Source organism: Scyliorhinus canicula, chromosome 4 (genome assembly GCF_902713615.1).
Source record: "Scyliorhinus canicula chromosome 4, sScyCan1.1, whole genome shotgun sequence".
In the NCBI taxonomy this organism is placed as follows: Eukaryota; Metazoa; Chordata; class Chondrichthyes; order Carcharhiniformes; family Scyliorhinidae; genus Scyliorhinus; species Scyliorhinus canicula.
This window is the reverse complement of record NC_052149.1, coordinates 99808076-99834805: the sequence shown is the minus strand read 5'-3', so window position 1 is coordinate 99834805 and position 26730 is coordinate 99808076. Positions and strand designations below refer to the sequence as shown.

Sequence of the window (26730 nt, the reverse complement as noted above, 5' to 3'; positions counted from 1 at the left end):
TAGCATAGTGATAGAGCCAAGCACCAAACAGCATGGTGGAGGGTGTATTTTGTGTGAAGCCAGGACTTTGTCTCCAAAAGGACGATGCAGTGATTATTCCTACCAACACTGTCATAGGCAAATGCATCTGCGACAGGTAGGAGCAAGACCAAATAGGCAGTCTGATAGGTTTCCTTCTTGTTCGCTCTCAACACGTCTCGTGGATTCTTGACTTTCTGTTGCATAGTTAAAAGATCATTTGTCAACATGCCAATCACTGCACTAAAAAAGTGATTAATTGCGTGAAGTACCAGAACATTTCACCAGACTAAGACACCATGTAATTACATATAGTACAGCATGTTTAACAATGCTGGCATAATGATGAATCAACTGGCTATTTATTTATTTTTCAACTAAAAGTTTTGATCAATCAATTCATCTGGGTAACACTTAAAATTGTTTGCACTTTCATTCAAAATATACAAAACACAAAAACTTATCAAACTTTGTCTTACTGTGGCCTTGAAGTCGTAGTGTGAGATTACAATATTAAAGCCCTGTACATCCCAGAAAAAAATGTCTGCTATCTCCAAAGCTTACTGTCAAGAAAAAGATTAAATATTTGGCCTACCCTGATGTGCTCCAATGCTAGCAACTGCAAAGAAGGCCAAATAAATGACAACCAAAAGAAGCAAATGACCCAGGAGGAAAGATAAAAGCAGGATGCTGCTGCTTCTGTCACCACATTGAACACTCAAAAGATGGACACTTATTTTCCTCTGACAGGTTGCAATAACAACTAGCATGAGTGGACCTACAGCCAGCAACCAAAGCTCCTCACAGCCTAGCTGCATCCAGTCCCAGGCTAAGGGACTGCAGCAAGCAGGCCAAAGGCGGCGGTTGTAGCAGCTCCAACCTCATTGGCCCGCCACAGCAAAAGCACACGAAGATAGGGGAAAGTTTTTGGCCGTACCGAAGCCCTTGATGAGCTCTGTGAAAACTCCGGGATCACTTTCCATCAGGCACCATTCCCCGGCGCTCCCCGCCATTTCTGCAGTAACGTGCGCTTCCGACTGGCACTGGCGTGGAGTGCGGGAGGTCCACGCACCCTTCCCGGCAGACCCCGCGTCTCGTCCGGGACGACTGCGCATGCGTGCGCTGTTCCCCAGGCAACCGGCAGGAAGCTGTTTTCGGGGTGGGAGGTGAGGTGAAGGGTGCTGGAGACCTGATGAACAATATCCCATTCAATCCTATAATTATCAACCCTCCAGGATCGAATTAAAGAGTAATCTCCTGGACATTGCCGTGAGCCACCCAGGAGATAAGGGGGGGGGGGGGGGGGGGGGGGGTGATTGCAAAAAATGTTTTTTATTCTCTTTGAGCATCATCATTAATTCCTTATTAAAATATTGGAGATGGGAAGAGAGGGTCTGTCGAGATAAATATATTCAACATTGAATTGCCAAAAATACTTCGAACAACGTTGTTTGCATGCTTGTTTATGTTTTGAGATAATTGATCAATCATGCTCTTATGTAAAATGTGCAAATAAGTAAATGTCTTATCAAAAACGAATTTTATTTTGTCAATCAATCATAATTATAACATGGAGGATTTCTTGAGCAATGACTCTGCAACGAAAATATCTCTTCATAATGCTTGTTTCCAAATTTGTCAACGCGATTCTTATTTTTAGCAGCCATTGGCTAGGGCAGTACAGTAGCACAGTGGTTAGCACTGTTGCTTAACAACGCCAGGGGTCCAGATTTGATTCCCGGCTTGGGTCTCTGTCTGGGCGGAGTCTGCATCTTCTTCCTGTGACTTCATGGGTTAATTCCGGATGCTCCGCTTTCCTCCCACAAGTCCTGAAAGACATGCTTGTTGGGTGAATAGGACATTCTGAATTCTCCCTCAGTGTATCCGAACAGGTGCTGGAGTGTAATGGCATGGGGACTTTCACAGTAACTTCATTGAAGTGTTAATGTAAGCTTACTTTTGACACTAATAAAGATAATTATTGTTAACGCATGTGGTTGCATAGTAAAAAATATCTGGGGTATTTCCAACTATAGGTCCTGGACCTTTGAACATGCTGCGAGATCCATCGGTGACATTGAATTTTGTGACCAACTACATAGTTATGTTATTTGAGTCTCTGTTCTGATACCCAGAGACTTCACTTTCTAAAGACTCTCAAGCAACATTTTATCATTAGCTTTTTAGAAGTTTAGATACACTGTGCAATATGGCCTTCCATGGACAATTTGGGATGATCGTCTAAAAATATTGAGTTTGACCAAGAAAAATGCAGCTTTTCTGTTGATGAAGGTGTGGTTATGTTGTTCCTTGCTAGTTTATAGTCTGTCATAACCACCCCAATATGCATTTATTCTTTCTGTTACATTCAGGAATTCAGACATTGCCACTACTGGGAGAACCTTAGTGCAGTACATTTAAAAAATGCTCCTATTGAACTAAATGTGGATCTCAAGGGGCTAAATTCACATGATATTTGGTCTGATAGCCATAGATTAGAATTTGATGGGGGCTTCTGGGCCAGCCTCCTGAAAACAATAAACAATGATTTTTCATTCTAGTCATCGCTCAGAGCCATGGCTGTTGTGATAATCTTATCAATTTCAATCCAGCAAAAGTTATGTCAAGTTAAAGTGGTGGATTTTTTGATTGGGAAAATAGTCACCTTGGACTAAAAGACAAGCTTTGTAAAAAGAAAAGCTACTTGTTGGGGGGATATGCCCTGGACTGCAAGACAGAATCCAGAGCTTAAGTAAGATGGCCTACACAAGTGGGGAAATGTGGCGTGTCTGCTATTTTTATATTGTTACTGAAGATAATTTTGACAAATGGAACAAAACAAATGTCATAAATACTGTTTTTTTAATAACTAATTAACCTATCAGAGCAGAGGCTAGACTAGTAAAATAAGCCAACATAGGAAGGTAGGACCAGAAATGATGGGTCAGCATCACATCAGAACAGTATCCAAAGATGGAGACAAAAGGTTCCATCAGCAGTGCAGAGAACAGTTGTTCTTGGCAGATCACACATAAACCAAGTTGGTAAATGTGAAAATTTGGCCACTTTCCACAAGGGAGAGAAGAAGCAGAAGCTCTAAGACCACATGATAGAAAGGAGTAACTAAGGGATAAAAGTGGGGTTTTAAAATAGATTTTATGCATGAAAATAGTATTTTTAAGTTTCCTTTTTGGACTCTGAATTCTCTAATTGCTTTAACTTTTAGTTAATGCAGCAAGACATCTTAATATATAGGATAGAATCCAACAAAGCTGAGCTAAATTGATGCCTTGAGAAGGGGTTGGTGTAGCCTGAGTGTAGAGTTGGCATCAGGGAAAATAAACCAGCCAAGAGCAGCTGATGTCAGAGCAGAGCCTAGCTTGCAGAATTCATATCCAGAATTGGAGACAGCTGCATTGGGTCGAAAAGAGCCGATTGCACTTTTAAGAGCTGGCCATGTAAAGGAGAGGCTAGCTTGGAGCATTTAGAGGTAAGATTTATTTTGAGATTGGGATGAGCAATAGTAGACACAAACTCACTTCTCTCTGCTTCTTGCAGGCTCACAATCACACTCCATTGTAGATGTTAAAGTCCAGCCAGTTTTGTTCATTCTAAATGAAATGAAGAAGCAGATTGTTGTATTGGAGAAAATGGAGGCTATAATTAGACAACATTCCAGTGGTCATGTGCGAAACCTCTGCATCTGTCATAGCCAGCACTCCAACCTAGCTATGCCAGTGTAGAAAAGACAGTCATCTACCCAGCAATGTTGAAAATTAATAAGTATTTCTAATTCTCGGAAAGAAAAACAAGTCAACTCATGGTTGGATAGATCTACCAAAGAACAGTGAAAGCAAAAGGTTAATGTCACAGAAAGGTGAAAATATTAAGGCCGCATTTAGCTTAATATGGCACAGGGCAATGTTAGAAAAAATGTAAATGACAGGTAGTGTGAAGGCCCACCAGAGGCTGGGGATACTTGACACACAGAAAGATGGTCATGGTTGTCAGGGGCAATTATCACCAAACAAAAAGCAGTACAAGTGGTATTTTATGGTCACCATTAATATAAGTAAAAGGTCAAATTAAACTAAGATGCTTAAAATTCAAGTGATGAAGGAGCTGCGCTCCGAAAACTAGTGATTCAAACCAAACCTGTTGGACTTTAACCTGGTGTTGTAACGGTGTTCTTACGGTGAAATGTAGGCAGCCAGGAAAACCCTACTCCATGGACCAAACCCATTCGGAACCTGCAAAATACAGTCTAGGTTGGACCATGATGTATTTGGGGAACTGCTGTGAATGTGAAAAGTACAAACGCTGATTTCTTTTAAAATCCTGGATTTGGGGGTGAGGGGGGGACGGATAGATATGCCCTGCCTGAGAGGGGTCATGGGAATGGATATAAACTCTTTCTGGATGAATAAGTCAATGTGGGCCCTAAGATCTCTTTCACTGCATTAATCCTGCTGCGCCCCACTGGGAAATGTGTGGTCGCCAAATGTGCAGAGCGGAGAAGGCGAAGCCTGCGGCCGTTCCCACAGTGGCCGCGGGAGGCGCTGCGGTGCCGTTTCCCCCCCCCCCCCCCCCCCCCAAGGGCAACCGAGAGCGAAGAAGCTGATTGGTTGGCGATGACGTCAGCGAAGCGTTGGAAGCCCGGATGTTGCTGTGGCAACGGGCGGCTGTGGGAGAGGAGAGTCTGAGTGAGGGCAGGAAGGGAGGGGAGCGAGGGGCTCACCGGGAGCTGTGTATGCACCATACCCGCGGCATGTCCAACGATAGGGATCGCAGCATGGAGGTAATCCGTATATCTTGTTTTCTGGGTGTCACTGGGAACATGCGGTCTGTTTAACCGGGGGTTTAAACTGCCCCCCCCCCCCCCCCCCAAGGACCCAAGCTGTTGTCGTGATTCATTCGCTGCTGACCGGGAGCAGACAGGCCTCTGGTGCTCCAGGGGACTGAACGATGTTAACGTTTTCTTATCACCTTTATATAGGCGCTGTATAATATATATTCACCATAAACGGTAATGATGGGACTTGATGCTTGAAACTTTTGTTATGGTCAGGAACCCGACAACCTTTCAGAGAGCGAAATCTCCCCACTGCCCCCTTCGCCTGGCAATAGGGATCAGAACATTGGGCCATTTACATCACTGCCTGCTTCGTATATCCATCAAATATGCCATCACGCTGTGTTTTTAAATTTTCATTAATAGCAATGCCTTTGAAATTCAAGCCTAAGGAAATTCAAGAACATTCCAACTATTTTCACTGTTCACTGGGTCACAATCTTGAAGTAAAATAATGTAAAAGTACTCTGATGAAATGGTGTTTGAAGCCCCAATACTTTTTGAAGCCCCAAAGCTCTGACAATAAGAGTAAGAGCTTACCATATGTAGAATCGTTGTGCAGCTCATGTGGTGTTATCTTCTGAATTCTTGTAGCATGTACAGAAACATTTGTACTAATTGTATTTAAAATCATAAAGACACTTAAAAAGAAACAGGACCATTGCCAACCTGTGGAAATGCCATATCAGGATGCTCATTCACAGTTAATTCACTAAAGGTGTGCTGACAGATTAGTATGTTTCTTTGTAATGCCTAAACTGAAACGATAGGGACAATTTTTTTTTTTAAGCATCCTGAGAAATGTCAATCAGCACGCAAAGGAGGCCTGATTTATTCTCTCCTTATCATATAACATATAACCTCGCCATTCACCTGAGGAAGGAGCTGCGCTCCGAAAGCTCGTGTTTGAAACAAACCTGTTGGACTTTAACCTGGTGTTGTAAGACTTCTTACTGTGCTCACCCCAGTCCAACGCCGGCATAGAACAGTACAGCACAGAACAGGCCCTTCGGCCATCGATGTTGTGCCGAGCCGTGATCACCCTACTCAAACCCACGTATCCACCCTATACCCGTAACCCCCAACCTTACTTTTTAGGACACTACGGGCAATTTAGCATGGCCAATCCACCTAACCCGCACATCTTTGGACTGTGGGAGGAAACCGGAGCACCCGGAGGAAACCCACGCACACACGGGGAGGACGTGCAGACTCCGCACAGACAGTGACCCAGCAGGGAATCGAACCTGGGACCCTGGAGCTGTGAAGCATTTATGCTAACCACCATGCTACCGTGCTGCCCACATCATATCATATAACTGTTAGTTGTACATTTTATAACCCTATGAGCATTTGGGTTATGGTAGCACAAGTGGATAGCACTGTGGCTTCACAGCGCCAGGGTCCCAGGTTCGATTTCCCCGCTGGGTCACTGTCCGTGCAGAATCTGCACGTTCTCCCTGTGTCTGCGTGGGTTTCCTCTGGGTGCTCTGGTTTCCTCCCACAGTCCAAAGATGTGCAGGATAGGCGGATTGGCCATGATAAATTACCCTTAGTGACCAAAAAGGTTAGGATGAGTTATTGGGTTACAGGGGATAGGGTGGAAGTGGGTCGGTGCAGACTCGATGGACCAAACGGCCTCCTTGCATTGTATGTTCTATACTCTAAATACAGGGCAAGTTTTCCAGTTGAGTTGACTAAATAATTTTCCAGTTGATTTGACCAAATAATTTTACACCCCAGTTTCAAATGTGTTCTTGGTGTGTGCAGTTTGCTATGCTACTGTAAATCTTTTATCATCCTTCAGCTGTTTATGTATGAAAGGTATATACACATTACTCTGCACATTAAATCATTCATAATGTAATGCAGTATTGATGACAAACATTTCTAAGTGCAAAAATAAAGACTTGCAATTATATAGCACCTTTCATGACAATTGGACGTCTTAAAGTGCTTTATAGTCAATGAAGTACTTTTGAAGTGTACTCATTGTTGCAGTGTAGGAAACATGGATGGCAAGCCCCCACAAGCAACAATGTGATAATGACCAGATAATCTGCTTTTTTTTGGTGCTGCTCATTGAGGAATAATGGTCAAGATACCAGGGATGACCTCCTGTTCATCTTTGAAATAGTGCCACGGGATCGTGTACATCCATCAGAAAGGGTCTCGGTTTCACATTTCATCTGAAAGGCAGCAGATCTGATGGTATAGCCTATCTTCAGTGTCAGCCCAAATTTGTGTGCTCCTATCCTAAAGAAGCTTTGATTCAGAAGTGGGAGTGCCAACAACTGTACCATGGCTGACACAATAGAAAGTGTCCTTATGGGGGACTCCTAGTCATTTTGTGAATCTACTGGAAATCTAGTCATAAAAATGGGGCTGACAAGAAATGAAGAACTGATAATATTGACGGAAATGCAGCAACAATGGGTAGTGACTACAATAGCTGTCAGCTTGAAAATGTATCACCCAATTCTTATTACAGGGAATTCCCGTAAACAAAAGTGTTGAACAATATTTGGTACTCTGTGTGACCCATGTATATAATTAGTCTTTATTGTTTTTCTTGGATAGCCAAGAAATATTTCTCATCGTGACAAAGTGACAACAGAAGGCAATCTCAGTTCTTGGGCATCTTATTTAGTTAAAATTATTTTGGTTAAACTCAAGAATTACATTTTTTTAGGATCTTATTGCATCAAACTTGAGTTGCTTCGTAGTGCATTAACAAGTAAATCAGTTAATCTTTGCGGTAATGCATTTGAGGTAGACATGTTGGCCAGAACCTGCCTGGCTTTTCTCGTGCACAACCAAAGCATGAGATCCTGCCAATGGGGTCAGTTCAACAATTTACCTGGAGAAGGGAGCATTCATAATCCACAGTACTGTTGCAATGTACTGTTAGTCCAGGATAGATGATGCAGTCAGGTGCTGGGTCTTGAACCCACAGTCTTCGTGATTCTGATGTGATTGTTGCAAACTGTCACATTGGCATTGCATTTATTGTAAGCAGGGGTGTTGAAAAGGAAATTCTTCTTGTAACACATGATTTTCTTTGTTGGAGCTCTTGGAATATAACTTTGTTCAGTAGAAGAGCTAAACAAATAACAGTTTGTGTGTACTATCTGATCTTTATATATTTCTGATTCTCAGAAGGATAATAAAATGTAACATTTATACTATTACTCTTGCATCAGATTTGGACATCTATCAACATAAGTTTAGCGAACTTACTTAGAGCCAGATCCTGATCTGAACCACCAATGCATCAATCTTGAGCAGTGTGAGACCACATTCAGAGACTAGTTCTCACTGGCTTGAGCTTGTACATGGTGTAGCCTACTCTTTTGTAGTACCTCCTGGAACCTCTCTCAACTGTGCGTGAACACTCTTTAATATTATGAGAAAGCAGACTTTCCCAACATTGAAAACAATTTGTTCAGTGGGTAAAGCTCCATAGTGCATGAACACTGACATGAACAAAGCACAATTGGCATTGCAGTTTTGCTCTTAATGCTCTTGCCACTCCATGAATGTGATTTGAGGCTGGTAACTTCAGTATAGTTACAACTTACTTTCCTCGGGGACCCTCCATAATTACGGATTCAACTTTAAATTTTGTGCAAAACTCTAATGTTATCAATTAATTACCCTTAGTAATTTTGCAATGAATCAAAGAGAGAAATGAAACCCCATGTTAATCCGCTAATCCTACAGAAATCCTGGTTTATTTTCTTGAAATCCTGGTTTATTTTCTTGGAATCTGTCAGTTTTTCAGAGACAGTTTTGTTTTTTTTAAAGGTGATTTCAGCATCAATTGATTTGATTTGTTCTTAGCACTGTATTGTTAGTGCTCAAGTTTAGGTGGCCAGATAATCAAATAATGGTTTACATAAAGTCATGCATGCTACAATGAAGGCAAATAGCATATGCTTTGGAAGGGAACTGAGGTACGTACATGAAGGAGATGAGAATATACTGATTAGTTTAGATGGTAGCATGGGAGGAGAAATGTGTGATTATAGACCAGTTAAGGATAATGTCTGTTACGGTCCTGTAAATTTTATGTTACTTGCTCCAGCAATAGAAAAATAAATAAATGTCTTTTTTTTGTAAAGATATTGGTATTCATAAAGTATATATTTTTCCATTCAACAGTGTATCACAGATGGACTCAAAGCTGTTCGAATGTCATCAGAGTCTGAAGTGCACCAAACAGAACTATTGAATGACCAGGCACTAAAGTCTGAAGGCGGTTCTGTGTGGCAAGTGACTGACGTGGTCCGCCTGCGCCGGTTTCTCTGTTTTGGTTCTGAGAGTGGGACATACTATATCAATGAAGAAAAGCTTAAGAAAGAAAATGCTGAGGCCGTATTGAGATTGATAGAAGAAGGTAAAGGGGCTGAAGTTGTCCAGGAAATAAAGACATTCAGTGTTGAAGGAAGAGTGGCCACACAAGATCCTACTTTGTTCGCTTTGGCTCTTTGCACACAGAGCTCAGATACTTCCACAAAACAAGCTGCATACAAAGTTCTGGCTGAAGTCTGTCATATACCTACCCACCTATTTACATATATACAGTTTCGAAAGGATCTCAGCGGAGGGATGAAATGTGGTATATGGGGAAGAGCGTTGAGGAAAGCAGTGGCAAACTGGTACAACAGTAAAGATGGGATGGCTATTGCAATGGCAGTTACAAAGTACAAGCGAAGAGCAGGATGGTCGCACAAAGATTTGCTTCGGTTGTCACATCTGAAGCCAGCTAATGAAGGTGAATTACAAAATATTGCGTAGCACTGATTTTTTTTTTCTCTCTTCCCCCATCCTAACATTTTCAGCACCTCTTGTGAAATTGAGAATTCTCACTGGGGTATAGTTCCATGGGTACCAGCAAGTTATTCTGTGGTAAGCTTGAGGCCAGTCTTGTTCCCATCTAATGTTCATATATCAGCATTTTCCAGATGCAATGTTTAGACTGCTGTCCTAGCTGAGTCCAGTTAACTTGGTATAGGCTGTGTATTGCGTTTGAGTCTTTGATATCAGTGTTACACTTAACAAACGCTGTCTCGGTTAGACTTTGGGTGAATGTGATTGAAGATTTTTCCAAAATAATTATTTATGTTTAAGATATTGCAGTGTAAGCTGATTTGGGAGATAAAGGTCTGGTAAAAGCTACCTGTTCATTAAATCAGTGGTCCTTAACGACCTTCTGCATGCTACAATATTTAGATTCATCTTATTGAAAGTGCATGCTTGCGAGTTGGGACTTTGCCATTTCCTGTAGTCTTTATTGTTCTAGCAGTATCAGATGTTGTCAAGTTCAGGTTTCCTCCCATGTGTCTATGACAGGTGTTCTTTTAAAGTGACTTGCTTTGTACTTTTTCTGCTATTTTTTAATACATGTAAAATTTCTGTACATATTGTGGAATTCTGTTTGCTGTTCTCATTTTTACCTTTTGTATATTCTGATTCATCGTGCTTTCAACTTCTACACGTCTTTGATTTTTTTTTCTCTTTTTCATTAAAAGCAGTAGTTTGTACCCCATGAATTTAAATTTAATATTCACTTTCCCATCTTTTTTTTCCAATCTTTGTGTTCCAGCCATTTTCTGGTTAAAGATATCCAAGTATCCTTATGTTTTTAATCAATTGTTCTCTTTAATATCTCAAATTGGCTAGGGTGATTGACCAGCTAATAATTAAAATGTTCTTCCCTTTTGTAATTGTGCCCTAGATGGGCTAATCGTGGATTTTCAAATTGCAGTGGGTCCTGTCATTCATTGATCGCGGAGTTGAATGACTGTATTCTTACCTTGCAAGTGAGAATTGATATTGGAGGAGGGCAGACACATACTCTGTCTGCCTGTATCTTGTGTCTAGTTTGTTAATTGACTAGTTTGCTAATCTTGTTTTTGTTATTTGAATATGCCTTTGGTGCCACTATTAAATAACCATGAAAATAACTTTTAAAGTTTTAAATAAAACTTGGTGGTTCTGGTACTCAAATATTATTTTGGACCATGCAACTATGACTGATGCTGGGGGAGGAGGTGGAGAAACAAACAATTGCAGACTCTTTGCAACCTCAGCCAATACAGTTACTTCTGTCGTGGGTAAATTGTTAGAAGGTTTTCTGAGACAGGTTCTTCAGGCATTTAGACAGGCGAGGGCTAATTAGGGAAATTCAGCATGGCTTTGTAAGGAGAAAGTCATGTCTCACGAATTTGGTTTAGTTTTTTGAAGAGGTAACCAAGAAGGTAGATGAGGGCAGTACAGTTGATGTTGTCTACATGGACTTTAGCAAGGCCTTTGACAAGGTACCGCATGGTAGGTTGTTGCAAAAGGTTAAATCTCATGGAATCCAGGGCGATTTAGCCAATTGGATACAAAATTGGCTTGGCGACTGAAGCCAAAGGGTGGTTGTGGAGGGTTGTTTTTCAAACTGGAGGCCTGTGACCAGCGGTGTGCCTCAGGGATCAGAGCTGGTCCACTGTTATTTGTTATATTAATGATTTTGATGAGAATGTAGAGGCATGGTTAGCAAGTTTGCAGATGATACCAAGATTGATGGCATAGTGGATAGTGAAGAAGGTTATATAAGATTGCAACAGGATCTTGACCAGTTGGGTCAATGGACCAATGAATGGCAGATGGAGTTTAATTTGGATAAATGTAAGGTGATGCATTTTGGTAGATCAAGTCAGGGCAGGACTTACTCAATTAATGGTCGTGAGTTAGGGAGAGTTACAGAACAAAGAGATCTAGGAGTACAGGTTCATAGCTACTTGAAGGTGGAATCACAGGTGGCCAGGGAGGTGAAGAAGGCATTCAGTATGCCAGGTTTTATTGGTCAGAATATTGAATACAGGAATTGGGACATCTTGTTGAAATTGTACAAGACATTGGTAAGACCACACATGGAATACTGTGTTCAGTTCTGGTCACCCTATTATAGGAAGGATATTGTTAAACTAGACAGAGTGCAGAAGAGATTTATGAGGATGCTACCAGGACTTGATGGTCTGAGTTATAAGGAGAGGCTGGATAGGTTGGGACTTTTTTCCCTGGAGCGAAGGAGGCTTAGGGGTGATCTTATAGAGGTCTATAAAATAATGAGAGCTTAGATAAGGTAGATAGTCAACATCTTTTCCCAAAGGTAGATGAGTCTAGATCTAGAAGGCATAGGTTTAAGGTGAGAGGGGAGAGATACAAAAGAGACCTTAGGGGAAATGTTTTCACACAAAGGGTGGTGAACATCTGGAATGGGCTGCCAGAGCCACTGGTAGAGCCGGGTACAATTTTGTCGTTTAAAAAAGTTAAGACAGTTACATGGGCAGGGTGGGTATAGAGGGATATGGGCCAAATGCGGCCAAGTGGGACGAGCTTAGTGATAGAAACTGGGCAGCATGGGCAAGCTGGGCCGAAGGGACTGTTTCCATGCTGTAAACATCTATGACATCTATGAGTTGTGTGACTAGACTGCATACATTGCTAAAGTAAGACCTCAAGGCCTTCTTATTGTTGTGCATGAAATGATCAGGATCGGATCAGTTCATCATCTAGAAGAGAAGGCTGTGTACCATTATAAGGACTATGATTTAGTGGCCATTACTGAAACATGGTTAAAGGATGGTCACGACTGGGAGTTAAATATCCAAGGGTATCAAACTATTCGGAAGGACAGAGTGGATGGTAAGGGAGGTGGTGTTGCTCTGTTATTTAAGGATGACATCCGGGCAATAGTAAGGGATGACATCGGTGCTATGGAGGATAAGGTTGAATCCATTTGGGTGGAAATCAGGAATAGTAAGGCGAAAAAGTCACTGATAGGAGTAGTCTATCGGCCACCAAATAGTAACGATATGGTGGGGCAGGCAATAAACAAAGAAATAACTGATGCATGTAGAAATGGTACAGCAGTTATCATGGGGGATTTTAATCTACATGTCGATTGGTTTAACCAGGTCGGTCAAGGCAACCTTGAGGAGGAGTTTATAGAATGTATCCGCGATAGTTTCCTAGAACAGTATGTAATGGAACCTACGAGGGAACAAGCGGTCCTCGATCTTGTCCTGTGTAATGAGACAGGATTGATTCATGATCTCACAGTTAGGAATCCTCTCGGAAGGAGCGATCACAATATGGTGGAATTTAAAATACAGATGGAGGGTGAGAAAGTAAAATCAAATACTAGTGTTTTGTGTTTAAACAAAGGAGATTACAAGGGGATGAGAGAAGAACTAGCTAAGGTAGACTGGGAGCTAAGACTTTATGGTGGAACAGTTGAGGAACAGTGGAGAACCTTCCAAGCGATTTTTCACAGTGCTCAGCAAAGGTTTATACCAACAAAAAGGAAGGACGGAAGAAAGGGGGAAAATCGACCGTGGATATCTAAGGAAATAAGGGAGAGTATCAAATTGAAGGAAAAAGCATATAAAGTGGCAAAGATTGCTGGGAGATTAGAGGACTGGGAAATCTTTAGGGGGCAACAGAAAGCTACTAAAAAAGCTATAAAGAAGAGTAAGATAGAGTATGAGAGTAAACTTGCTCAGAATATAAAAACAGACAGTAAAAGTTTTTACAAATATATAAGACAAAAAAGAGTGGCTAAGGTAAATATTGGTCCTTTAGAGGATGAGAAGGGAGTTTTAATAATGGGAAATGAGGAAATGGCTGAGGAACTGAACAGGTTTTTTGAGTCGGTCTTCACAGTGGAAGACACAAATAACATGCCAGCGACTGATAGAAATGAGGCTATGACAGGTGAGAACCTTGAGAGGATTGTTATCACTAAGGAGGGAGTGATGGGCAAGCTAATAGGGCTATAGGTAGACAAGTCTCCTGGCCCTGATGGAATGCATCCCAGAGTGCTAAAAGAGATGGCTAGGGAAATTGCAGATGCACTAGTGATAATTTACCGAAATTCACTAGACTCTGGGGTGGTCCCGGTGGATTGGAAATTAGCAAACGTGACGCCACTGTTTAAAAAAGGAGGTAGGCAGAAAGCAGGAAATGATAGGCCAGTGAGCTTAACTTCGGTAGTAGGGAAGATGCTGGAATCTATCATCAAGGAAGAAATTGCGAGGCATCTGGATAGAAATTGTCCCATTGGGCAGACGCAGCATGGGTTCGTAAAGGGCAGGTCATGCCTAACTAATTTAGTGGAATTTTTTGAGGACATTACCAGTGCAGTAGATAACGGGGAGCCGATGGATGTGGTATATCTGGATTTCCAGAAAGCCTTTGACAAGGTGCCACACAAAAGGTTGCTGCATAAGATAAAGATGCATGGCATTAAGGGTAAAGTAGTAGCATGGATAGAGGATTGGTTAATTAATAGAAAGCAAAGAGTTGGGATTAATGGGTGTTTCTCTGGTTGGCAATCAGTAGCTAGTGGTGTCCCTCAGGGATCCGTGTTGGGCCCACAATTGTTCACAATTTACATAGATGATTTGGAGTTGGGGACCAAGGGCAATGTGTCCAAGTTTGCAGATGACACTAAGATGAGTGGTAAAGCGAAAAGTGCAGAAGATACTGGAAGTCTGCAGAGGGATTTGGATAGGTTAAGTGAATAGGCTAGGGTCTGGCAGATGGAATACAATGTTGACAAATGTGAGGTTATCCATTTTGGTAGGAATAACAGCAAACGGGATTATTATTTAAACGATAAAATATTAAAGCATGCCGCTGTTCAGAGAGACTTGGGTGTGCTAGTGCATGAGTCACAGAAGGTTGGTTTACAAGTGCAACAGGTGATTAAGAAGGCAAATGGAATTTTGTCCTTCATTGCTAGAGGGATGGAGTTTAAGACTAGGGAGGTTATGTTGCAATTGTATAAGGTGTTAGTGCGGCCACACCTGGAGTATTGTGTTCAGTTTTGGTCTCCTTACTTGAGAAAGGACGTACTGGCACTGGAGGGTGTGCGGAGGCGATTCACTAGGGTAATCCCAGAGCTGAAGGGGTTGGATTATGAGGAGAGGTTGAGTAGACTGGGACTGTACTCATTGGAATTTAGAAGGATGAGGGGGGATCTTATAGAAACATTTAAAATTATGAAGGGAATAGATAGGATAGATGCGGGCAGGTTGTTTCCACTGGCGAGTGACAGCAGAACTAGGGGACATAGCCTCAAAATAAGGGAAGTAGATTTAGGACTGAGTTTGGAGGAACTTCTTCACCCAAAGGGTTGTGAATCTATGGAATTCCTTGCCCAGTGAAGCAGTTGAGGCTCCTTCATTACATGTTTTTAAGGTAAAGATAGATAGTTTTTTGAAGAATAAAGGGATTAAGGGTTATGGTGTTCGGGCCGGAAAGTGGAGCTGAGTCCACAAAAGATCAGCCATGATCTAATTGAATGGCGGAGCAGGCTCGAGGGGCCAGATGGCCTACTCCTGCTCCTAGTTCTTATGTTCTTATTACACCAAGTGTGTGATAATTGAACATTTTGGGAATATTGACTTCTAAATATGGGCACAATTTAAGGGTTAAAAGCCTGGGTTTAGAATGTGCTTGTATGCAGTGGTCGAGGTGTAAAATATAATTCTGATCTGCAGGATCTGGGTCATTTGTAGCAGCCAGCAGGAGCAATTGACGAAGGAATATGTTTTTCAGTCTGAGCTAATGCATAGAAGTTTGCCTGGATAGGACGCTGGAGAATCAGTGCTTTGCAGCCTGCAGAGAGAATGTGTTTTTTTAGCTTGAAGAGATGAAGCCATTATTGGGTGAAGCCAGAGAATCTAGGCAGACATTTTGAGAAACTGTGGAGAGAGGCAGCTATGGAGAAAACAGTGGAGAGAGACAGGGTTTTGGAATAAAGGCTTTTGGAAATTATGTCTGATCTGGCAGCCCTTGTGTTTTTAGACCACAGATAAAGGCGGTTTTCTTTCTCAGTAGGATAAGGGGGGAAAAGTGTAATTATTTGAAAGTCGAAGGCAAGGAAGACGCTGAAATGACCAAGTTGAAGAAGATTTGAAGATATTCAGTCAGAGTCTGAAGGGATTCTAACAAGAGCCAGAATCTGTTCTGTACCACAAGAATTACTCTATGCCCTGATAATTTTAAACTGGATTAAGAGCTGTACGTTTCTGTTCTTGTTGTTTAATGGAAAATTGTATAGTTGTGTTAAGGGGCAATTATAAGCTGTTCTTTTTTGGGGTTGAAGTTAAAAGTTTAATATTGTATTTATAATAAAGGTTTTGTTTTACAAATACTAAAGCCCTATTTTTTTGTTCATGCATTCACTCCTGGAGTGAATCATTCTTTCTGCACAGTCTTAAAAAATAATAATCTTTATTAATGTCACAAGTAGGCTTACAATAAAACTGCAATTAAGCCACTGTGAAAATCCCCTGGTCACCACACCACAGCGCCTGTTCAGGTACACTTGTGAATGTGTCTCTAATTCACTTGTCTCTCAGTCCGGAAGAAATGGTCTCGAACACGTTCGTACTTTAGAATATTCTTTATTGCGATCGGGGCAGCCCTCTAGGTATTCCAAAGAACCACTTCTGAGAGTGCCAAAGTATTGCTCAAAACATCCTTTCTTTATATGTTTTTTTAAGAGGGCTGTCCCTTGCATTCACTTGAGCTTGCCCCCATTACAAAGCATAGCTTGTTTTTACCATAGATCCAATACATGATTAACTTGTTATTGCCATAATTTCGATACATGATTTTACAGACTTTGAGGTTATCTATTGGCACATGAGTATATAGTAGTTTTAGCAAAAACAGCAGGTGTACAGCCACAGTATCAACGGCTCCCACATTTCATATTCTGTCATCCAGCCACCTTCCTTGTTTCTCAAGGCTATTCGGCTTACAGTCATGAGTTGGCTCACAAATTCAATAACAACTCCCTTATTTGTAACTTTCCACTAATGTATCCCATTAATTCTGGCTTGTTCTAGCTGTTAACCCTTGCTTCACATTCTCACACTGAGGGAGAATTCAGAATGTCTAATTCAGCTAACAAGCATGGCTTTTGGGACTTTGCAGGAGGAAACCGGAGCATCCGGAGGTAACCCACACAGACACTGGGTGAGCGTGCAGACTCCACACAGGCGGTGACCAAAGCCAGGAATCAAACCCAAATCCCTGGCAATGTGAAGCAGCAGTACTAACCACTGTGCCACTGTGCTGACTAAAATAGTGATTTTTGGTCCAGTATCCAAGCCACTGTTGAGATCTGGTCTGGGATCGTAATATACGTGGGGGCTTGCCCCAGATTCTTAAACATAGTTCTTTGTTTGGCTTGGGGTTATTGAACTTAAAGACAATGAGTGTGTGTGGAACGATTGCATTCTTGAAATTTAAAGAGGGAGTGACCTGGGATGGTTCTTTCAATTGTAAAGATGTTCCTGGTGTGTAAGCTATTACTAGGGACGGCTTGCAAAGGGAGACTAAAGCAAAACTTTTGGGTTTGGTGGAGAAGCTGTAGCTAATCTTATCAAAAGGGGTGAGGCAGGTAGTGATAATATAAGTCATTGCTCAATATTTAAATTTGCCAGGACACAACCTGAATCATTAGAATTAGCTAGAATTCAATTACAAACAAAAATGAAGAAATTGGAAATAGAAGCAAAGGAAAAGGAGAGACTAGCAATGGCAGAAGCAAAGGTGAGATTAGTAATGGCAGAAGAGAAGGAAAAAATAGGGCTTTGGTATTTCTCAGACAAAACCTTTATGATAAATACAATATTCAACTTTTAACTAGACATCCAAAAAAGAACAGCTTTTCCATTGAACAAGATAGATTATGGCTGTTCTGATTGTGGCCTTAACTCTATTTTCCTGCCTGTGTGAATGCGTCTCTAATTCACTTGTCTCTCAGTCTGGAAGAAACGGTCTCGAACACGTCCGTACTTCAGAATATTCTTTATTGCAATCGGGGCAGCTCTCTAGGTATTCCGGAGAACCACCTCGGAGAGTGCCAAAGTATTGCTCAAAACATCCTTTTTTTATATGTATTTTTAAGGGGCTGTCCCTTACATTCACTTGAGCTTGCCCCCATTACAAAGCATAAACTTGTTTTTGCCATAGATCCAATACATGATTTTACAGACTTTGAGGTTATCTATTGGCACATTAGTATATAGTAGTCTTAGCATAAACAGCAGGTGTTTACCCATAGTTGCAAGGGGCTCCCACATTTCATATTCCGTCATCCAGCCATCTTCCTTGTTTCTCAAGGCTATTCGGCTTACAGTCATGAGTCGGCTCACAAATTCAATAACAATTCCTGTATTTGTGATTTCCCACTAATGTGTCCCATTAATTCTGGCTTGTTCTAGCTATAAACCCTTGCTTCACATTAACCCTTGCTTCACATCCTCACCTGAACCCATAACCCTTGACTACCTCGTAGGAAAAAAATCTGTCGAACTTGGCCTTGCATATATTTGAAGACCTAGCCTCGACTGCTCTCTGGGGAAATAAATTCCAAAGTGATCACGACCCTCTGAGAGAAGAAGTTCCTCCTCATCTCAACATTAATTATTCTAAAACTTTACTCTCCTATTCTAGATTATTCATGAGAGGAAATTTCCTCTCAGTATCTACCCTATATCTTCCCCTCAGAATCTTCTATGTTTCGGTATGATCATCTCACATTCTTCTAAATATAGGCCCAACTTGCTCAAACATTCCTCAGAAGGCAACCCCTTCAACACAGGAATTTGAACCTTCTCTGAAATGCTTCCAATGAAAGTATATCCCTCCTTCTGTAAGGCGACCAATGCTGAACTCGTGTTCCAGATGCGGTCTCAATAACGCCTTGTATGGTTGTTTCAAAACTTCCCTATTTTCATACTTTATCCTCCTTACAATAAAGGACAACATTCCATTTGCCTTCTGAATTATTTGCATACTAACTTTAAATGATTCATGCGTGAAGCCCAGATCCCTCCACACGACAGCATTCTGTGGCCTCTTTCCATTTAAATAATCTACTTTTCCATCCGTCTCACCATGGTTGATCACCTCACATTTTCTCACTGTGTTTCTTCTATCAAATTTTTGCTTACTCATTAAACCTACCTATACCCCTTTGCAGAATCTTTTTTTAAAATAAATTTAAAGTACCCAATTAATTTTTTCCAATTAAGGGCCAATTTAGCATGGCCAATCCACCTAGCATGCACATCTTTTGGGTTGTGGGGGCGAAACCCACGCAAACACGGGGAGAATGTGCAAACTCCACACGGACAGTGACCCAGAGCCAGGATCAAACCTGGGACCTCGGCCACGTGAGGCAGCAGGCTAACCCACTGCACAACCATGCTGCTCTCCCTTTGCAGAATCTGTGACTCCCTCACAACTTACTTTCCTATCTATCTTTGTATCATTCGCAAATTTAGCAACAATTGGTCCTTTCATCCCAAGTCATTTTTAGAAATTGTAGGAATTTTTTTTTTTAAATTCAGAGTCCCCAATTATTTTTTTTTCCAATTAAGGGGCAATTTAGTGTAGCCAATCCACCTAACCTACACATCTTTGGGTTGTTGGGGTGAAACCCACGCAGACACTGGGAGGATGCGTAAACTCCACACGGATAGTGACCCAGGGCCGGGATTCGAACCTGGGTCCTCAGCGCCATAGGCTGCAGTGCTAACCACAACACCACCTGCCGCCCAAATTATAGGAAGTTGATATCCCAAGCACTGATCCATGTGGCACCCCACTAGTACAGTTTGCCAATCTGAAATTGATCCATTTATCCCAACTCCCTGTTCCTTGTTATTTAGACAATCTAATGCTTATATAGTACCCCAACATCACATGTTCTTGTTTTGTGTATTAATCCTTTATGTGACACCCTATCAAATTCCTTTTTGCAAATGCACTGCATCTACTGGTTCCTCTTTATCAACATTGCTTGTTACATCCTCTATTTATTTATATTATATATCTATCGCTTTTAACTATTGACTAGAAAACTTAAGTTTAAGTTGTATTTTAGTCAACATTCTTGTACATGGATGCCCCACATCATTTGAGTGTAAGGGATGGTTTAGTGCAAACTGAAAGGACCTGGGGAGAAATTCCCCCGACTTAGTTACCTTTGTGCCATTCTGTGAAGGCTTGTGAACTGAATTACCTCATCGAACTGACTTGAGAAGGACAAAGTGATGTAGTCGTAATTTGGGTATTTGACGGGGGAAAATGGGTATTGCATTATGTATGCACTTTTCATAGCATGGTAACAGAACAATGTTAATAAACCTATATTTTTTTAGTCTGGAAGTCAGGAACTCCAGTTTCCAACAAACCATGGGCCTCCTGCTCATGTGCTAGCTGGGAAATTGCCACACACATGCAGCTAGGTTTTATTAACTTTCTTCGAGGGTATTCGCAGGAGCAGGATATGGGAGAGAACAGGGAGAAGGGCCAAAACCAGGGAGAGGGACAGGGAAAACACCCAAAAGCTAATCCCAGGTAAGGGATGAAGACCAGGTATAGAAATAAATCCCGTTAAGTGAAGTTAAAGAAAGAAGCAGAGTAATAGGCTCTGAATTCAAGAAAGACCTGGAGGGAGTAAACTTTGAGCAAATGCGGGCACAATAGGAGCCTGAAGATCTGAGAAGGCAGTTGAAAGTTGGTGACTTCATGCTGCGGACTGTTGAGGCAAAGGTATCCCTTTGGAACTGATGTTCTGTTTGGCACGGCCAAAATTATGAAATTGTGCATGAAAATGTACTTGGAAATTCAGGGGAAAGGCATCTCTGACGGTGAGATTGAAAACCTGCAAGGTCGGAATGACCTTTGTGAGAGAATGCCGAGGCAAATCTTCAACGGTGGATTGGAAACCAATGTAAGCAGTCAAAGTCAGTGAGGTTGGTTTGCTCATGATTTAGCAAATGTCCGGGTAGGGTGTTGCAAAATCTAGGGAATCTGTTTTGTTCGCATTCATCATCTATTGTGTAACGTGGTGTATCCGACCACAATTTGCCTGATAATTCACATGTACCTCATACTTAAGCTGAATGTTAGTAAATATGATCAATACTGCAAATTGCCTTATCTTTCTGAACTTGTATAATAAAGTTTATTTTTGTTTGCCCCAAACCTGGGGAACCTTGTGGCTTTATTCACGAAGTAAGCATCTTGAATCTCCACTTTGACACAAAGTCTTATTATTCCCTAACTGGGTGTCTCACACACACACACACACACACACACACACACACACACATACAATAATGCCCTGGGGTCTGGCCAAGGATCATAACGACTGACACAGGCTGTTTAGCCTATTTTGTTCATACTTCACACTGGCTCTGCAAGAGCTGCTCAGCTTGTCCTCTTTTCCCATAGTTCTGGAAATAATTTCTCTGCAGGTGCTTGTCCAATACCCTTCGGAAAGCCATGATTGAATCTGCCACCACCACACTCTCAGGCAGTAAATTCCTGATCGTAACCATCTCCTCATGTCATCATTTGTTCTTTTGCCATTTGTCTTCAATCTGCGTCATCTGGTTCTCTGGTCCTTTCATCAACAGAGAGCTTCTCTCTACCCTGCCTTGACAGCTCATTATTTTAAATAACTCAATCAAATTTATTTTCTGCAAGGGAAATGGTCCTACCTTCTGCAGTCTATTCATTTAATCAAGGAACCTCATCACTGGAAGCATTCACCTTTCTGCACACTCGCTAACATCTTCACATTGTTTCTAAAGTGTGGTGCCCAGAATTGAACATGATTTTACCGCCGACTTCAAGACACTTGCTTCAGGGCAAAATACGGGTCCCGAGTCTGTACTTGTTGGCAGTGGAATTGACTTGGTACTTTCACTGGAGGCAGCCTCCTACGTGACTGCCTCTGGGTACACCATCCAGACAAGGAGAGCTTGCCAATGCTTCTCCCCCCCCCCCCCCCCCCCCCCCCCCCCCCGCCCCAGTTCAAACTGAAGATCGGCAGCTCTAAAACTCAGCAACATTACCAGAAGAGAGAACTCCGACAAATAAGTCAAAACTGAAGTTCAGGATGGCCGAGGGTTGTAGGCATCCATAGGGCAACATTCTCGTGATGATTGTTCGGTCTGCAGGGGCAGCCTTTTCTGCCCGCAACTCCCTCTTTGGACCATGGAGATTTCAATAGCTCCCTTCGGCTGCTGTAATGAGGCAGCATCCCCCAACTGGTGGGGTTGGGAGGTGGGGGGGAGGGGAATGGTGTTCCTGGGTCCTGTAAAATGTCCCTTAATCATACAGATTGACTATTATTCCAGGGACCGGGTTTGATTCCTGGCTAGGGTCCCTGTCTGTGCGGAGTCTGGACGTTCTCCCCATGTCTGTGTGGGTTTCCTCCGGGCATTCCGGTTTCATCCCACAAGCCCCGAAAGACGTGCTTGTTAGGTGAATTGAACATTCTGAATTGTCCCTCGGTGTACCTGAACAGGCACCATAGTGTGGCGACTAGGGGATTTTCACAGTAACATCATGGCAGTGTTAATGTAAGCCTACTTGTGACACTAATAACGATTATTAGTGATACACTAGGGATGAAGTCAACAAAATCAATATATAGTTAGATATGCCCTGTTTAAAACGTTAGCAAAAATTTGGGTTTATTTTCCTTGATTGTTCGAAACTTTGGCTTGAAGAAAATAAAGTGACTAGAATTTAATGTGACTATAGTACTGTTTTATTTCAGAATATATAAGTGTATATTGAATAAATGCGAAAGCATTGTCTCATATTAGATTTGGAGAATGGTATTTTGAGTCAATTTGTTTTGTTTTTTCTAGATCTCACTTTGGTCACCAAGTATATTATGAAAGGTTGGAAGGAGGTTGAAGAAGCCTACAAGGATAAAGCCAACTCGGATGGAATCCAGAGGCTACTGAAGTACTTTGAAGCTCTGGAGAGAGTGAAAATCACCCAAGATGAACATGAGGTTGCTCAGCTTATTGAGGTGTACAGACTGGTCAAGGAACACCTACTGACTAATCACCTGAAATCACAAGAGGTGAGTGAATAAATGCATTGACCGTTCACTAGATAGTGCATTAAACTATTGAAACCTACATCAGATTTATTAACCATTGCTACTTGAACAACTTCTAGTAAAGCATTTATGGATCAAACTAGGAGGAGAAAAACTTCCATTCTACCAAATGGGCATTTTCTAATTGACCAAAAAGAAACCCACTACACTGCCATTGAGCTGGTTGCCAACAAGTATGATAATATCCCAAATCATAGAATCATAGAATTTATAGTGAAGAAGGCCATTTGGCCCCCCATCGAGTCTGCACCGGCCCTTGGAAAGAGCACCCTGCCTATACCCACACCTCCACTCTATCCCCGTAACCCCACCTTAACTTTTTGGACACTATGGGCAATTTAGCATGGCCAATTGACCTAACCGGCACGTCTTTGGACTGTGGGAGGAAACCGGAGCACCCGGAGGAAATCCATGCACACACTGGGAGAACGTGCAGACTCCAAACAGGCAATGACTCAAGCCGGGAATCAAACCTGGGACCCTGGAGCTGTGAAGGAATTGTGCTAACCACTATACTACCGTGCTGCCCAACTCCTAAACACTCATGCTGATCTTTGCTTGCCCCATACCTTCTACTTCATCTATATTTGAATATAGCTAATTTGCTAACCTTCAACAATTACTGAAAACAGCCCTTAACCATGATTGTTTCCAAACTCAATTTAACTGTGATTACTTTTACACAAATGTTACTCGAGGATGCTGCTCGGATGGTGTTATTAGAAAAAAATTGGATGGTATATTTGTTCTCTTAAAAGGAATGCATTATTGAAAAATGCTTTTTCACATTTAGTTATTAGATGGATTTTGACAGTGACTTGCTTAAATGCCTTCGTACTGGTTATATAGATGAGGTTTTGTTTTTAAACTTTTCATGGGATATACATGTCTCTAATTAGGCCAGCATTTATTGCCCAACCCTAATTACTGTTGCGAAGGTGATGGTGAGCCATCTTCTTGAACCGCTGCATTCCATGTGGTGTAGGCACAAGCACAGTGCTGTTCAGAAGGAATTTTGTCTCCGCGACAGTGAAGGAATGAATGCAAGTCAGGATGTTGTGTAGCTTGAAGGGGACCTTGCTGGGGTTGGTATTCCCATGCGTCTTCAACCCTTGTCCTTTTTAGGTGGTTGAGGTCGGGAATGTAGGAAGCGCTGGTGAGGAGACTTGGTGAATTGCTGCAGTGCATCTTGAAGGTTGTATACATTGCTGCCACTGTGCATTAGTGGTGAAGGAAGTGAATGTTGAGGGTGGTGGATTGTGCACCAATCAAGCGAGCTGCTTTGTGCTGGATGGTGTGGAGCTTATTGACTTGGAGCTGCACTCATCCAGGCAAGTGGAGAGTATTCCATCGCACTTCTGACTTGTGCCTTGTAGATGGTGGAAGGTTTTGGAGTGTCAAGAGGTAAATTAGTCACCACAGAATTTCCAGTCTCTGACCTGCTCTTGTAGCCACAGTATTTATAAGGCGAGTCCAGTTCAGTTTCTGATGAATGGTAACCCCCAGGATGTTGATAGTGGGGAACTCAGCAATGTTAATGTCATGGGACAATTGTTGGATTCTTTCTTGTTAGAAATGGCAATTGCCTGGCACTTGCATGGTGTGAATTATACTTTCACTTGTCAACCCAGATCTGAATGTTATTGATGTCTTGCTGCATATGGGCATAGGTTGCTTCAGTGTGTGAAGAGTCACTATTGGTGCTGAAAGTAACATGCGTGTTATCACTGAAGGTTTAGCATGTTGTCAATGATTTTTTGTTGAAAAATCAAACATAAAACAATTGTTTTTCACTGCCATGTAGTATTGTTCTTGTGCAACACTCCTAATTCATCATCTCAAACTGCAATGGATCTGTCTCACCAGAACATCAAAATGATGTAAAATTGCTTCCAGTTCAGACAAACTCGAAAATTGAAGAATTAAAGTGAATATTGTATGAAAAATAACATTAGGCTTTACTGAACTAGAACAACCCCCCCCCCCCCCCCCCCCCCCCCCCCCCCCCCCCCCCCCCCCCTGCTGCCACCTTCGGGCGAACCCAAGTAACGAACCTCTCAAAACGAACATGACTTTTTCTAGGCCAAGAAAGCTCGCCATGTCCGATAGCCATACCTCAGCCCTCGGGGGCTTTGTGTCCCTCCATGCTAACAGTCAGTGGCGGACTGGCCAGGGTGTCAGCTTGCCTGATGGCAAGTGGGCCCCTGATGAAGTGGGCCCCCTATAGCAAATAAAAATGCAATAAAGAAACAAACACAGACAACTGTTTTAGTAATAAAAAGGAATAAGAAAAAAAAAGAGAACAGGACACAAATAAGCAGTGCATGAAAAGGAACAAAGCAAGGGAGGTAGCGGAAGGATGTGGAATAGGGGGGGCCCGGGTCGGGCATAATTAAGGAAATTCCATGTTTTCAGCAAGAGTGTGTGAATTTAAAGATAAAGTTACAATTCGTGATTTGAGATGGTTGGCAACTCCAAAGGATATCAAGCAGTAGTCTTGGTTCAGCCGGTACATCGTTTCGGGGCCCGGAGAGCCAAGAAGGGGCCCGTGAATCTCTGAAGGGCTTCTTAAAAATTATAATTAATTAGATAAATAAATCTCCAACTTCTTTCCTGAGATTTGTATTCTGACTTAATAAAATATAATTATTTTTAAAAAGAGCAATACCAAATAAAGAAACAAGTAATCAGTCAGTGTATGAAGGAACAAAGCAGTGTTAAATGGATGTGAAAAGGAGTGGGGGGTGGGGGGGGGGGCTGGTTCACCCGGGTCGGACATAGTTGGAAATCCACGTTTTCAGCAAGAGTGTGTGAATTTAAAGATAAAGTTACAGTTCGTGATTTGAGATGGTCGGCAACTTGAAAGGATATCAAGCAGTACATAGGGTCGTGAGGTCACCGAAAAGGAGAAGCGGTACCTTTGACCGTGAATCATGAGGTCAAAGATATTGAAGTGATAAGCCATGATCGGTAAACTCAAAGGGTTGCGACTTGTAACACTACACTGGTATCAAACTGGACGTGTTAACTTTGGTCGTGGGACCATTCTTAATGTCTTGCTATAGTCGGACCAAACTTCTAAGTTTCAACAGTTGTCTCAGTTGCTTGCTGGTGTGAACACTGGACAGTGGATTGTCTCCTCTTCTGAAGCTGCATAGGCCATAGTAGTATTGACTAATGAACATAGCCTATTGAAGTGTAAGTAAGTTATTTTATATTTTTTTATCAAGTAGGGGTTTATCTGGTGTTCCTTCAAGTTATTCTTGCAATCATCAATATTCATTTTTCCCAATGTGGGCTATTTTTAATTAAGTTTTTATTTCAGGAATATTACCCCTACCAGCATGGAAAAGAAAAAGCATAAATCTGGGTCACTAAAACGCAAAGAACAAAAGAAGCAGAAAGGAAGGAATCAGCCAAGCGATGCAGGCCTATTACAGAGTTTATAATACCACAAGCACAATCCACATCAATATCCAGTTCTGCAACAAATAATCAAGAAGCAAGAAACAATGCTCATGGTGATGATGCAATGACATGCGAGTTACAAGAACAGAGAAGAGCTACTTTGAATGTAGAGACAAATACAAGTGCATCCATTACTAATCAACCCAGGCCCAATATTTCTTTTGGCTTCCTTGTTCCGGTATCTGTACTGCCTGTAGTTGCAACATCTGAACACATAGCTTCAACTAGTGACAGGGAATCAGATATTCCTTCAAGCATAAATGACTTGGTTTCTGAAGCACATCCTGTAAATGAACCTACGCAAGAAAATGAAAGATCAATTACTGGAATCTTCCAATATCCATCACGAGCAAAGCTAAAACAGTTTTTTGCTGAACATCCA

General features: G+C 41.8%; 2 protein-coding genes across 6 annotated transcripts in view; one reads left to right on the top strand and one right to left on the bottom strand.

Moving 5' to 3' along the window:
- uchl5 (ubiquitin carboxyl-terminal hydrolase L5) overlaps positions 1-1144 on the bottom strand; it is a 54227-nt gene extending 53083 nt beyond the window's left edge. For 4 of the 5 annotated variants that reach the window (XM_038794891.1, XM_038794888.1, XM_038794889.1 and 1 more), the window contains exon 1: positions 956-1144. Coding sequence is in view for 3 of the 5 variants with exons in the window: in XM_038794888.1 (XP_038650816.1) it covers positions 956-1133 (178 nt within the window). In the remaining 2 variants the exon portion in view is untranslated. The remainder of the gene's footprint in view (positions 1-955) is intronic. The other variant, XM_038794892.1, reaches the window with a different exon arrangement.
- A 3536-nt stretch (positions 1145-4680) lies between these two features.
- The window catches only part of ro60 (Ro60, Y RNA binding protein), a 65511-nt gene continuing 43461 nt past the window's right edge, over positions 4681-26730 (top strand). Inside the window, exons 1-3 of the mRNA XM_038794887.1 lie at positions 4681-4816; positions 9035-9647; positions 22621-22841. Coding sequence (XP_038650815.1) covers positions 4769-4816; positions 9035-9647; positions 22621-22841 — 882 coding nt within the window. The 5' untranslated portion in view covers positions 4681-4768. The remainder of the gene's footprint in view (positions 4817-9034; positions 9648-22620; positions 22842-26730) is intronic.